The sequence below is a fragment of the Triturus cristatus genome, chromosome 4_2 (assembly GCF_964204655.1).
Source record: "Triturus cristatus chromosome 4_2, aTriCri1.1, whole genome shotgun sequence".
Taxonomy (NCBI): Eukaryota; Metazoa; Chordata; class Amphibia; order Caudata; family Salamandridae; genus Triturus; species Triturus cristatus.
Genome location: NC_140586.1, coordinates 795161227 through 795173914, shown reverse-complemented (window position 1 = coordinate 795173914; position 12688 = coordinate 795161227). Strand labels below are relative to the sequence as shown.

Here is a 12688-nt window from a genome sequence, read left to right as displayed (position 1 = left end):
CTTATCTGCGTTGGTATTTATTAGTGTTCCCCTGGAATTCAATATTCCCCCTATTTATTCTTTTCCCCTCTTTCCCCTTAACTGTCGAGCGAAATGAGAACCTATCTTATTGCCCTGAGCATAGGAGACATGGCGCAACTGCAAGAGTATATATTCTGCTCTATTGGCATATATAGCCTTCAACTTCCCCAGTAAGGCATGTAGTTTGCGCTGTAAGGGGCGCAAAGGGTTCCATTTGTGATCTTTCTCAGTTGCCTCCAGTTCCACCTCCAGAGCTTCCCTTTCTCTACCCCTCTGTTTGTTTAGGACTGAATTAGGCTCCAAGCATTTCCCCGTATGACTGCCTTAAACGCGTCCCAATTATTCAGGGGAGAAGTATCCTGTGGTTGATTTAGAAGAAAGAATTCTGTTATAGCCGGTCTTCCCGCATTAGTTTGTCTCTCATCAGGGTGACTGGGAAGTACCATCTTGGTGTTCTGGAGGTGCCTATTCCACAATTTAAACTAATCACTACCAGGCTCTGGTCAAATACAAATATTGGTAGGATTTTTGCATCATGAAGGGACCCCAATAAACTCTGACTTCTAAAAATATAATCCAATCTCGTGTACATTTGGTGTACATGAGAGAAAAAAAGAGTAATTTTTGGTGTCTGGGGGAACGTGCTGCCAAGCATCAATTAAACCCAAAACTTGTATGGATTGCTTAACAGATTTAGGAAAACTGCCTGTGGGTGCTGTCCCTCTCTGCATGCCATGTGAGGTTGAAATCCCCCATCAATATTATTGAGCCCTCAGCAAATTCACCCAACATAATAAGCAAGGAGGACAGGAATGGCGGCTGTCCCGTATTAGGTGCGTAGGCCAACACAAACATACCCAGCCTTCTTTCAGAAAACCCTTTCCCATGATAATCCTCCCATCCTTATCAGATTTTATGGCTTCAGGTTGAAATTGGGAGGAGTTGTGAAAGAGTAAAGCTACCCCCCTGTGTTTCATAGCCACTGAAGATCTGTAAATTAGAGCATAACTTTTGTGGCGCAACCGTAACTTCTCCTCCCGCTTTCAGTCTGTTTCCTGTAAGGCAACCACTTCAAAGGAGAGATCCGACAAATATTTCCAGATGTTTTTGATGTTTGAGGGGTGAATTTAAGCCCTTTTCATTCCAGGAAGCTATGGCAATCTGCATCATTCCAATTTGACCCCTTTCTGCACAGGCTGGACCTGAAGCCACAAAATCACCATCCCTCCATATACAAATACTAAGGGAAAAAAACATAGATCCTTCAAATCTGGGCAACGATTTTTAAGCCAGTGATGCTGCGTACCCAGTGACCCCAAAAGACCAGATTTCATGCTCCATAACCCCCCTCTCCCCAACATTTAACATAACTAAATAACCAGAACCTGTGCCGGGAAGCCGGTGTTACCCCAGCCGCAAAGTCTTGGGCAATAGGGTTCGTGCTGTAGGGTGCCTGGTCCAGATCCGGGGCCCAGGCTAATTCTCAAAATCAAACATTGATCGCCCAAAGCATCTTGCAGACTTGTGGCGTTCGAGGCAAGGTGACCACAGATACACCAAACATACCACCTGACCCTTTAGTAATCTCAGAGTGAGTACTCTGCACTATGGTATTTATACTTTCTGTCGAATTCCCCTTCTGAGTTCAACATTACCAGGAAATACAGGTGGAATACTTGGAGTGGCGCCCCTTCGAACTCACGTTCCACTGCAAAGGCTTGTTGCTCTCTTTCCCCTTGGAGGCCATTCCTATGATCCTCTGACACGGTTGGGAGCCCCACGAGATTAAGTCCTTCCTCTAGTTCTGTGACATGCTTTGTTTTACCGATTAACACAAAGGCCAGGCCAAAAGGCTAAGTCCATCTGAATTTAATTTTGTCTGCTCTTAATTTTGTGGTGAGGGGTGAAAATTGCTGCCATTGAGGGTGTCAGATCCTGGTAGAGGGCGCAGCGATAGCCTTGGAATGTAATCTCTTCTTTCTTCATGGCCACCTGCAAGATGGCCTCCATCATTTTAAAGGAGTGGAGCTTTACCAGAACGTTGCGTGTACACTGCCGCTCTCCACTGGGCTGGGGATCCACTCGATGTGCATGCTTAATCTTTATTTTTCTTTGGTTTGCCCCCTGGATTTCCGTGAAGAGGCCCTCAAGAAATGCCTCCATGTCTGGACCCTCCGTCTCTCCTCCAGGTCTTTAATCCTGAAGTTGTCCCTTCGTGCTCTGTTTTCAAAGTCTTTGGTCTTTAACAGCACCAATTGTAATTGGGTGTGTAGCTCTTGCATTCAGTTCTGGGAGGCCGACAGTCTTTTATCTAGATCCTGAGCTTGTGCCTTGACCTCCAGCACACATGTGCCCACAGAGTCCAGATCCTGCTCGAGTGTTGCCATCTGATCCGAGAGATCAGCTTTCAGTTGATCCATGGAGGCCTTAATATCTACCTTAATCTCAGAGCAGAGCTCCGCCTTGAAGTCCCTGAAAGAGGTAATCAAATCTTCCTTGGTGAGGGACATGGCCGCAACATCGTCAGATTGCTCTTGTGGTGCTTTCTTCTCTGCAGTAGTGAAATAACTGGACCCCTTAGCAGTGCCTTTTTTCAGTGGCATAGGTGCAGCCCCCTTGCCGTTCCCTTCCAAGTATAAAAGAGCAACAGAAGCGCCACGTCCTCCTGCAAAACGCAGCAGCAAATTTCATGGGGGGGATCTTTCTCCTTCAAATGGAAAAAGCTTGCGAACTGCCCTAATACTGGTGGGCAGTTCTTGCAGCGTAAATGGTGGACATCCTTCCCTTCCGCTGGCGTCGAGGGTCTCAGTTGCTCACTTGTTGTTAGTCAGCTACCCTGCATATCTCCGGGGACTTCTATAGGTGGGCTTTCCAGTGGGGGTAGTAGCTTCACCCCTGCGAGCTGTTCCTCTACTGTATGGTGGGTGCCATCTCAGGGTCAGGCAAGTCTCATCTGGGCGCCATGTTGGAGTCAGGTAGGACTCATTCAGATATCTCCGCTATCATCTTTGCCCTTCAGACCTCAGCGATTCAATTAGACATAATTTTGCACCACAGGCTAAACTCTTTCTTGCTGGAGGGGAAGCGCCTGCGGTGGCAGTCTGTATACTTTGCTGGTCGCAGTCACGAGGAATCAGGCGAGTGCCGCCAGCCACGCATTGTCATCGCCGCTCACTCGTGTAGAGCACTCACTGCGTCTCTGCTTCTCTCTGCCACTTTTTTGTATTTTTCCACCCAGCAGAGGGGATCCGCACCTCTGATCATAAGGAGCGGGGGCCGTCCCAGCAGACACAAACAAATGTCCCGGGCGCTGCCGCCATTTTGTGGACTACACCACTCCGCACTTCAAACACGGAGAAAGCAGCACAACCAGCACCGCAGGGTGTCTTTACTTGAAACCGCTGTCACTGCATGAGTCCCCCCGAACTCCGCTCCTGATAGAAAGTGGTTGCGATCTATTTAAGCCCTAAAATCAGCTCTGTACCGCCTCAGCCGAGGCGATTCACGTCTCCTCGACAATCTTGCCTGGCCAGGCCCGCCCTCTTTCTTTCTTGCCTCCTTTCTCAACAGAAGAGGGAGGCAGCCAAAGCCAGACCAATGGCTTTTTTAGGTCTGAGGTCTGTGTCACGAAAGGCTATTTGATTATACAAAAATTATGCATCAAAGGAAAATGCAGCAGCCCACTTCAGCCTTTGGCATTGTGGAATGCTGCTCTTTTACAACGAGCACATGCACACACAAAGTAGTTCCCTTTAGTGGCGGGGAGTTCTATGTTAATGGGTTTTCTCAGGCCCAAAAAACATTTTTGCCTTTAGCCAATGTGTTTTTTGGTTTGTTGCGGGCCCGGTAGCTTCTTGAATATCAAAGTTTTACAGAAACCATGATAAAATAAAACAAGAATTGTCAAAATGCTTGTGGCCAATGCCAGACATCTTGGCTTTGCGAATGCTTGTTAATAAATGAAGGTGCTCCTTTATAGACTGCAGTCTGTGTGGGTGATTGAATGTGGAAAAAAATAAATAGTTGGGTCAATCAGTGAGTGACTGAATGCATGGAGTGATGAATGGGTTAGTGAGTGCAGGGATGTATGGATGCCTGAACACACTCTAGCTAATCAGGGAACAGCACTTCCACTTATGAACAAAACGGAGCTGTTGACTTTGCTAGTACTTGTTTTGGTATTACTGTATCTCGGGTAATTCAGAGAACGAAGATCCTGAAGCACGAAGGATATGTTGATACACTTAAGCAAATATAGGGGCTTATGTACAAGCCCCTATCGCCACCACAATGTCACTTTGTCCGACATGGTGGCAATAGGGGCTTAGCCTTATTTCCAAGGCAACGTTAAGCCTCTTAGGGGCAGATTTATGAGCCCCTTGTGCCACTTTTGCGTCACTTTTAACATGGGAAAAGTGACGCAAAAGTGGCGCAAGGGGCTCATAAATCTGCCCCTTAATGTGGCTTAAAGCTGCATTGTAAATAAGGCCCCCTTTCACTCTATGGTTAATGTGAGAGGGGTGGGCAGTGGGTGTTGCGATGGGCGTTTCACCGCAACACCCATTCATTTTGACGCTGCCCCCTATTTACAAGGGCAGCGTACATAGGAGGCAGCGCCAAAATTAAGACCAGGGGAAACCTTGTCTTAACTTGGTGAAACAAGGAGAAATGCATTATTTCTACTCGTTTTTACTTTTTCCATGTGTGCAATTTTCTGATTTTCATGTGTGCTGCATGAAGCAGCACACATAAAAGTGACAAAATGTCATTTTAGGATTGTTTATGTGCAGGAAGGGACAACTTTCACTCATAAACAATCCTTCCCCGCGTGCAGACTCCCTTGCACTATGATGCAAGGGTGCTTGTGTTGGCGCTACACTGCTAAGTGTGGCGCCAGCGCAGAGGTAAATGCAAGGCTGCATTATATCCTTGTAAATATGGTGCAGCCTTGAGTTTCTGAAGTGGCTGAGCAAGACGTTAAGGCGTGCCGGCCAACGCCTCACTCCACCACTTCCTTGTACATATGCCCCATAGTGTCTTTGAAATGTTGAAACTAGTTTATGCATGTTTTTTTCTGCAGCATGCCAAGAGTCTCTGATTTCTCCTAATAGTACTTATGTAGTTGTTCGGGGTTGGGGAGTGCAGTAAATGGGAGCCTGAGTAATGCCCAGAGAAGGACAGCACTCTCCAGGTAATGTCTTATCAGCTCCTGTGACCCATTGCTGCTGTAAGAGGAAGGATAACTCTGCTTTTACCCATGCTTATTTCAGAATCCCAGAGTGGACCCAGGGACCATCCTTGCCTTGTCTATGGTAGACCTGGCTGATGGCCTGCAGCATGGATCCCTCACTCCAGAGAGCGTCCTCTATACCTACATGGGAAAGGTGAGAAAAACACTATGACTGCTACAATAAAGCGATCCTGTTTCTTAATCTGACATGAACTTGAAAATAAAAAATGACTTTCTCACTCTTGGATCTTACATGTGCTTTCAATGTTAAGAAATGGCAGAAAACTGAAGGTGAGCATGCATGAATTCATTTATGAATTGCTAGATTTGTTTTTGATGTGCTTTTTTCTGTCTTTGATTCTCTGTGAAGTCCTCTGATAAAATCATCAGTGAATGTGAAATGCATGTGAAAACAGGGGCATGTAGTTAAAAAAAAAAGGTGCATGCTTTTATGGTTATGACTTTGAACTCCCATGTGTAAAAATAAATCTATTGAAGTTTGTGGACAGCTGCAGCAGAATACGGCAAGGGTCTACGGCCCACGCATCCCCTATAACAGTGCAGCAGGTGGTTGGCGCCAGTTCAGACTTGTCAAGTATTTCCCAGATATGGTCCTCTCTGAAGTGAAGGGCACAAAAGTGGTAAAGCCCCTGGACCCTATTTGTGAATGGGCCGGCGCCTACATTGAGTGATCAAGTCATCACAGCCTGCTTTAGATGGATTTCCTATTGAAACCTGAAGGGTTTTACCAGAGGGCAAAGAACACAGAAATTGAACATTCCTTTTAAACCCTAGACATGCTGTTGGTGGCACTGGAAATGTATTTGCATGTTCTAGTGAGACAATACCTCTAAAAATTACTTTTGTCTGAACAAATCCAATGCTTTTGTACGATTTGTGGGACTCAATAAAACTTCCAGTGTGATGAATACAGGTGATCACACCGACTATTACGGGCTGCAGATTAAAGCCAGCCTTTCATTTACTGCTTTCTAGTAGTTAAAATTTACAATGCATTTTTTGAATAATATTTAGTTTTTTTCCGCTAAATTGATCAAGCAGGTGCAGACAATGTCTCTCGCTCAGACACCTCCATACTACCTGATATAAAAGCACGGGTGTATAAAAACCTTAGACTTGTTACAGGAAGGTGGTCCCTTTTGGGGTATGTACTGAGTGGTGGGGTCACCTGGCAGTTCATGATGGACTGTTCCCATAAGGAGCCGAGTCAGCACTGATTTGCATAAAGGAGGGCCTCTCTCTGTAGTAGAAAATGATGTGCTGGAATTATGATACCCAGAGCGGTTGCCAGAGTGCCTGCAAGCATTCCTCCCATCACCTTTAATGTGTTATACCAGAAGCATGCTAGACAGAGTTTAAGGTTTGTTAGGGAAATTGAAAAAATTATGGGGGAGATTTACAATACCTCAACGCAGTGCAGACCGCCGTGAGGCTGCGCTGCATTGCGCGACAGAGAGGGAGCAGGACAGCGCCATATTTGTAAAGATATGGCTCTCTCCTCGCCTTTCCCTTTAGCTGCCGCTGATTTCAGCTTCCGTCTGGCATGCACACACCTCAGCGCCGTAGCGCTATGGTGTGTGCGTGAGTGTAGCATAGGTCTTGTACAGGAATGTTACCCTTCCTGTACACAGTACTATGCTAGGCACGATGCAAAGCTTTTCCCATTTGTATGCGTGCTGCACTGTGCAACACGCATGCAAAGTCAGAAAAGGACGGCGAAATGAAATGATTTCTCCTTCCTTGCGCCTAGTTTAAAAGGGCTCTGTTTTCTCACGCTAAACCCAATCTACTGTTTTTACTAAATTAGGTTTAGCCTGAGAAACCTTAGGTGGTGGCATGGGTACGCTTATGCAACAACCTTGGTATGCCCGTGGAAAGTAATGCGAAGCAGCACAATGTGCTGCTTCGCCTTACTTTTAAATTATTTCCAGCACTAAACAAGTTTAGCACTGGAAAGTTAATTAGAAAAAAAAGATTTTGTGCTGATTTGTGTCAATTTTGTGATGCAAACACGGTGCAAAATCATAGTAAATCTCTCCCATAGTCTGTAGTCTTTGGTGAGGTAGATGTCACAGTGGATTTAAACCTTGCAGGTTGTTGGTGCAGACTCAAGTACAAGCTGCACATCAGCAAAGGGACTGTTAGTCCAGGCCTGAGGCTTTACACAACAAATCATTTACAATGGATTACAGTGAAGCACATTAGGCTCCACAATGTTGACACAGAGTAGTAGGTTTTCGAACCATGAAGGTTTATTAACAGATTATTATAGTTATAAACTCAAATCATTCAAATTAGTCATTAATCAAAGATTATTGTATTAATGCGTTAGTCACTGTAATTCAAAGGGATTCAAAATAGCAAATTGCTTAAAGTTGTCATAAGCAAATCAAGCAAATTCAATTTCCCCTGAAGGAAAGTTCCCAACATGTTAAGCTAAAAGTTGAATGAAGTTGGAAGAAGTCGAGCAGATGGTATTAGCAAGAAAAGCTTCTGAAAGGCAGAATCAAATAAAAATTCAGTCAGGTAAACCAGAATGAATTTGCTCAGGAGTCTATCTCTTTGAGCAGGAGAGTTGAGGGTTGAAGTACTTTATTTCGGCCGATGGCCATAAAAGTTTCACACATGAAAATGTTATCCAGTTACTTATACTCATTGTGTTACATGCACATATTAAACACTTATTAGATGTAAACTAAAATTCATCATACAAAAGATATAAAATCCCCAATAAAACGTCATCAGTCACTGTTGGTAAAACGGTATTTACAAATCGCTAAATATTTCAGTGCATCCCCCTATTAGTTATGTATTTAAAATCAACTAAAATCTGTGTGATGCAGGTAAAGTAACAGATCAATTAAAAATCAAGTATTATTCCAATTAAAGTTGCATTGTTCGTTAAGGCATCACAGTTTTAGTCCCATTTTGTTTCTTATAATCCCTACTGCAAATAAATACCGCGATAAGGCGAAATTTAGGTGTGGTGCAGTACTAGCTGTCAACACCCTTAGTGCATCTTGCTCTTTCCTGAATCCCAGGTTGTGGCACATTTTGAGCAGGAGGAAAATAGGGCATCTTATCTCAAGAGAATGGAACTGGGCATCCGAATTTAACTAGCTCATCAATGTACAATTAAATCAAACCATTCTGGTCAAAACACTCCCCATGACTTCCATGGAGAGAAGGCCAATCAGGACCAAACAATATGCGATAAGACATTTTCAGTCTTATTCCCAAACATTGCACAATAAAAGTTTCTGCAGCGCAGCATTCAAGATATATATAAAAGCCGGATGCTATATCATGGTCAGCATTTCCTAGGCACAGGTGTGAAAAATTCACTGCTCACTTTCTATGGAATGCATACAAATAAATAATTCTCCCAAAAAACAAAACATTTCTAGCTTTCTAAGTAATGTAAAGTGCTACAGCTTGGCTCCTGAATTGAGACAGAACAGGACAGCCAAAGGTACATTTTCATGCCTGTGTGAGTCATTTAAACTGAGGCCTACTTTACTGATGGCTAACTTAACATATAATTTACACCATATATGTGTATATGATGTGCAGAGTATGATATATGTTATGCAAAACAAAATAAATAGTGACAGAGCGTCACCAAAGATGTACAGGCAACATGGGGTCTGAAAGTTTTTTTTTTTTTGCATCTTTTATATAGGGCGAACTCGACCCGAAGTTATTGGAGCGCTGTACATGAGCACGTATTTACATTACATATTTAGGCACGGGGAGATCTAGTGATTTGCCCAGAATCACAGGATGTGGACGTGACCTCGAGGCTCGAACCCTGGTTTCCAGCACCAAAGTCGGCAGTCCAGCCGGCGGACCACATGTACAGGGCCCCATAGTGAATATTCTTGGTGGCATCCTATCTTGCTGACAGAAGATCTGTACTAAGTGATATGTGTCTTCTAAAAGAGTAGGCTACCTGTTCATGCCTCCAGCTTATATCACACTCAGTCCTTGGAAGAGAAATGTTGACATGAAAATTTGAGTTTTCTCAGGGTAGAAGCGCGGTTGGCATTTATTCAAGATGAGAAAAGCCCACGCAACGGTACTGTACAATTTCACCACTCATTACATTACAGTATACAGCATTTGCTGCTGGCATGTCTACCAATCTGGACAGAGAAGTATTTTTTAAACCCAATGTTTTTTTAAATATGTGTTTTTTTTAAAATGTTCAATCTTAGGTTCAAATTAGAATGTGTATTATCATCATCATTAATAATTTTTGTATTCGTCTTGGTCAATTTTTGATAAATGTAAAAGATTTGAAATTTTAAAGAAAATGATTACGTTTGTAATGAAAGAGGGTGTTTAACTTGATGCATTTATTATATGTAGGATTTTTAGATAACCCAGCTCCCACGCATTTTGCTTATCAGTGCACTTTACATGGAATGCACTTTATACATTACATTCATAGGAGCCGGGACAGAGGCAACGTGTGCAAAAAAAAAAAAAAAAAAACTAATCCTGAATACCTCTTAAGTTAAATGTGGGGCTCCCACCACGCCCCCTCTTGGATCGAATGGTGGTTCATTGACGTTCAGTGTTTTCTATTTTGGAACGTTTAATTTTGGAACGTTTCAGTAACTTTGGTAGGCAGACTTTTAGTGAGAGCATGGGATCAAAATTGGTAGTTTTTATGCACACTCAAGTGTCATCAGCATTCTGGGAGATTGAGACCAATAAGGCCAATGACTGCTAAGTAAAAAAATGTAGGGGCATATTATCAAGCGGGCCGCTGTTAGCGAGAACATATTTATCGCCAGCTATTGCTGGCAATTATCGCCATGCTATCGCTGTATTAACAATGGCGATCATTTTCCAGCAATAGCGGTGTTTTCCATGGAACATCGCTGGTTTTCCAGAATGTATATATGTATATATATATATATATATATATATATATATATATATATATATATATATATATATTCACTGAAAAAACCATAGGTTTCACACAAGTTATAGTTAGCGGACATTTTACTGATAAAAAACCATTGAAATTCCCCCGTTATAGTTAGTGCAGGCAACTATAACTCACGCGACCGCAATCCTCTGCTGATGCTAATACTGTATTTAGACACTTATTTACCCATGTCTTCTTCCATACATTTTTAGCTATACATATATTACAAATATTTTTTTTTTCATAAAGACACATATGTCATCAGCAGAGGATTGCGGTCGCGTGAGTTATAGTTGCCTGCACTAACTATAACGGGGGAATTTCATTGGTTTTTTATCAGTAAAATGTCCGCTAACTATAACTTGTGTGAAACCTATGGTTTTTTCAGTGAATTTACAAGGTTTTTTAAATGCTAATTCCTAACTATAACGTGTGTGAAACCTATGGTTTTTTCAGTGAATTTGTACGGTTTTTTAAATGCTAAGTTACTTTACGCCGTTCGTGGCGTGCGCGCCCACTTTACGCAGTTCGTTCCGTGCACGCACAGTGCGCTTCGCAACATTCTATTTTGAATAACTTTGGCGCCGGTCGACGAATCCTCGCGAATTTCTCAAAATAGGTGGGGTGCTACGCTCCGCTCCTACCCTGAAAGTCTCGGGGGGATTCATCAAGCGGGGGCTGAGATAAAAGGGGGGTCCCAAAACGCGTTTTTCCCATGCATTTTTCTATAGGACCTTTAGACAGGGCTACAGCCCGAACGGCTGAACAGAATTACTAGAAATTTGGCAGAGAGGTAGTCCTCAGGTCAAGGAAGTGCCTTTTGTAGGTTTGGTGTAAATCTGTTCAGTAGATTCTGAGAAAATAGCCTTTAAATCAATATATATATCTGAGCCAGCTTACGGTACGCTTACCGTAAGCTTACCGTACGCGTACGGTGGCGTGCGCGAGCGCGATTCTGATTGGCTGTTACATCTAAGTAAACATTCGAATCGGTCGAAACCAGGAAGCGGCGGCCGCCATTTTCTCTCTCGCACTCTGAGGGGGGGGCTGTAAACAAAGGCAAAAAACATATAAAGGGGCTGTTTAGACAGCGCCCATGCACATAGCCATGTTAGTTGAGTCCTCAAAGATCCCCCAAGGCCAAAAACGGTAAATTTTTATTTTTTGAAAATTTCGCCGATTATGCTTACCGTACGCGTACGGTGCGCTTACGCTAAAAATTTTAATAAAAAAAAAAAAACACTCTCTGTGCATGGCATATTATTGTCATCACTTACAAATTAAATTTAACAGATTACCTATCACAAGGAAGCGCATAATATGTCCTCCATGTGCGCACGGTGCGTAACGTGGGCACGCGGTGCGCGTAGCGCACTGCGTGCCCACCTTGCGTGTACGGCACTAACTGCGTAAAGTGGGCGCGCGGTGCGCGAAGCGCACCGCGTGCTCACTGTGCGCGCACGGTGCGCGAAGCGCACCGTGCGCGCACGGAACGAACTGCGTTAAGTGGGCGTGCACGCCACGAATGGCGTAAAGTAACTTAGCATTTAAAAAAACGTACAAATTCACTGAAAAAACCATAGGTTTCACACACGTTATAGTTAGGAATTAGCATTTAAAAAACCTTGCAAATTCACTGAAAAAACCATAGGTTTCAGACATGTTATAGTTAGCGGAAATTTTACTGATAAAAAACCAATGAAATTCCCCCGTTATAGTTAGTGCAGGCAACTATAACTCACGCGACCGCAATCTTCTGCTGATGACATATGTGTCTTTATGAAAAAAAAATATTTGTAATATATGTATAGCTAAAAATTTATGGAAGAAGACATGGGCAAATAAGTGTCTAAATACAGTATTAGCATCAGCAGAGGATTGCGGTCGCGTGAGTTATAGTTGCCTGCACTAACTATAACGGGGGAATTTCATTGGTTTTTTATCAGTAAAATTTCCGCTAACTATAACATGTCTGAAACCTATGGTTTTTTCAGTGAATTTGCAAGGTTTTTTAAATGCTAATTCCTAACTATAACGTGTGTGAAACCTATGGTTTTTTCAGTGAATATATATATATATATATATATAAGGATGTCAGCCCACACAGGTAAGTGAAAGTTCCTCCCTTTATTGCAGTGCAAAGAAACGATCAGCATGATGCATTTCAGCCTAATAGCCTTCCTCAGATGCCTTTGATCGAATGGTGTTTCACGGTTCACTTTTTAAAGCACCTCACTCCGATTGGTAGAGACACTCCCACATGATTACAGGGGCGGGTATTCAAACCAATGTCTGAACTTCCACAGCTGCAGCACCACCTGCGTTAGTACTTGCCCAAGGGGGCTGTGTCTGCAGCTACACCACTGAATCCTGGATCTTGTAGTAAAAAGAACGGAACTTTCATTCCTTCATCCAGCCGCAAGTCACCACAGCGAGCCTAGACATCCACCGCTACAGTGAGCATGAACGTAGCC

General features: G+C 43.2%; 2 protein-coding genes across 5 annotated transcripts in view; one reads left to right on the top strand and one right to left on the bottom strand.

Annotated features, from left to right (window-relative positions):
- LOC146835058 (vitamin D3 hydroxylase-associated protein-like) overlaps window positions 1-12688 on the top strand; it is a 686483-nt gene that overhangs the window by 94095 nt on the left and 579700 nt on the right. Inside the window, exon 2 of the mRNA XM_085602724.1 lies at window positions 5292-5405. Coding sequence (XP_085458850.1) covers window positions 5292-5405 — 114 coding nt within the window. The remainder of the gene's footprint in view (window positions 1-5291; window positions 5406-12688) is intronic.
- Window positions 1-12688, bottom strand: part of LOC146835059 (uncharacterized) — a 505671-nt gene that overhangs the window by 341834 nt on the left and 151149 nt on the right. The window lies entirely within an intron of this gene.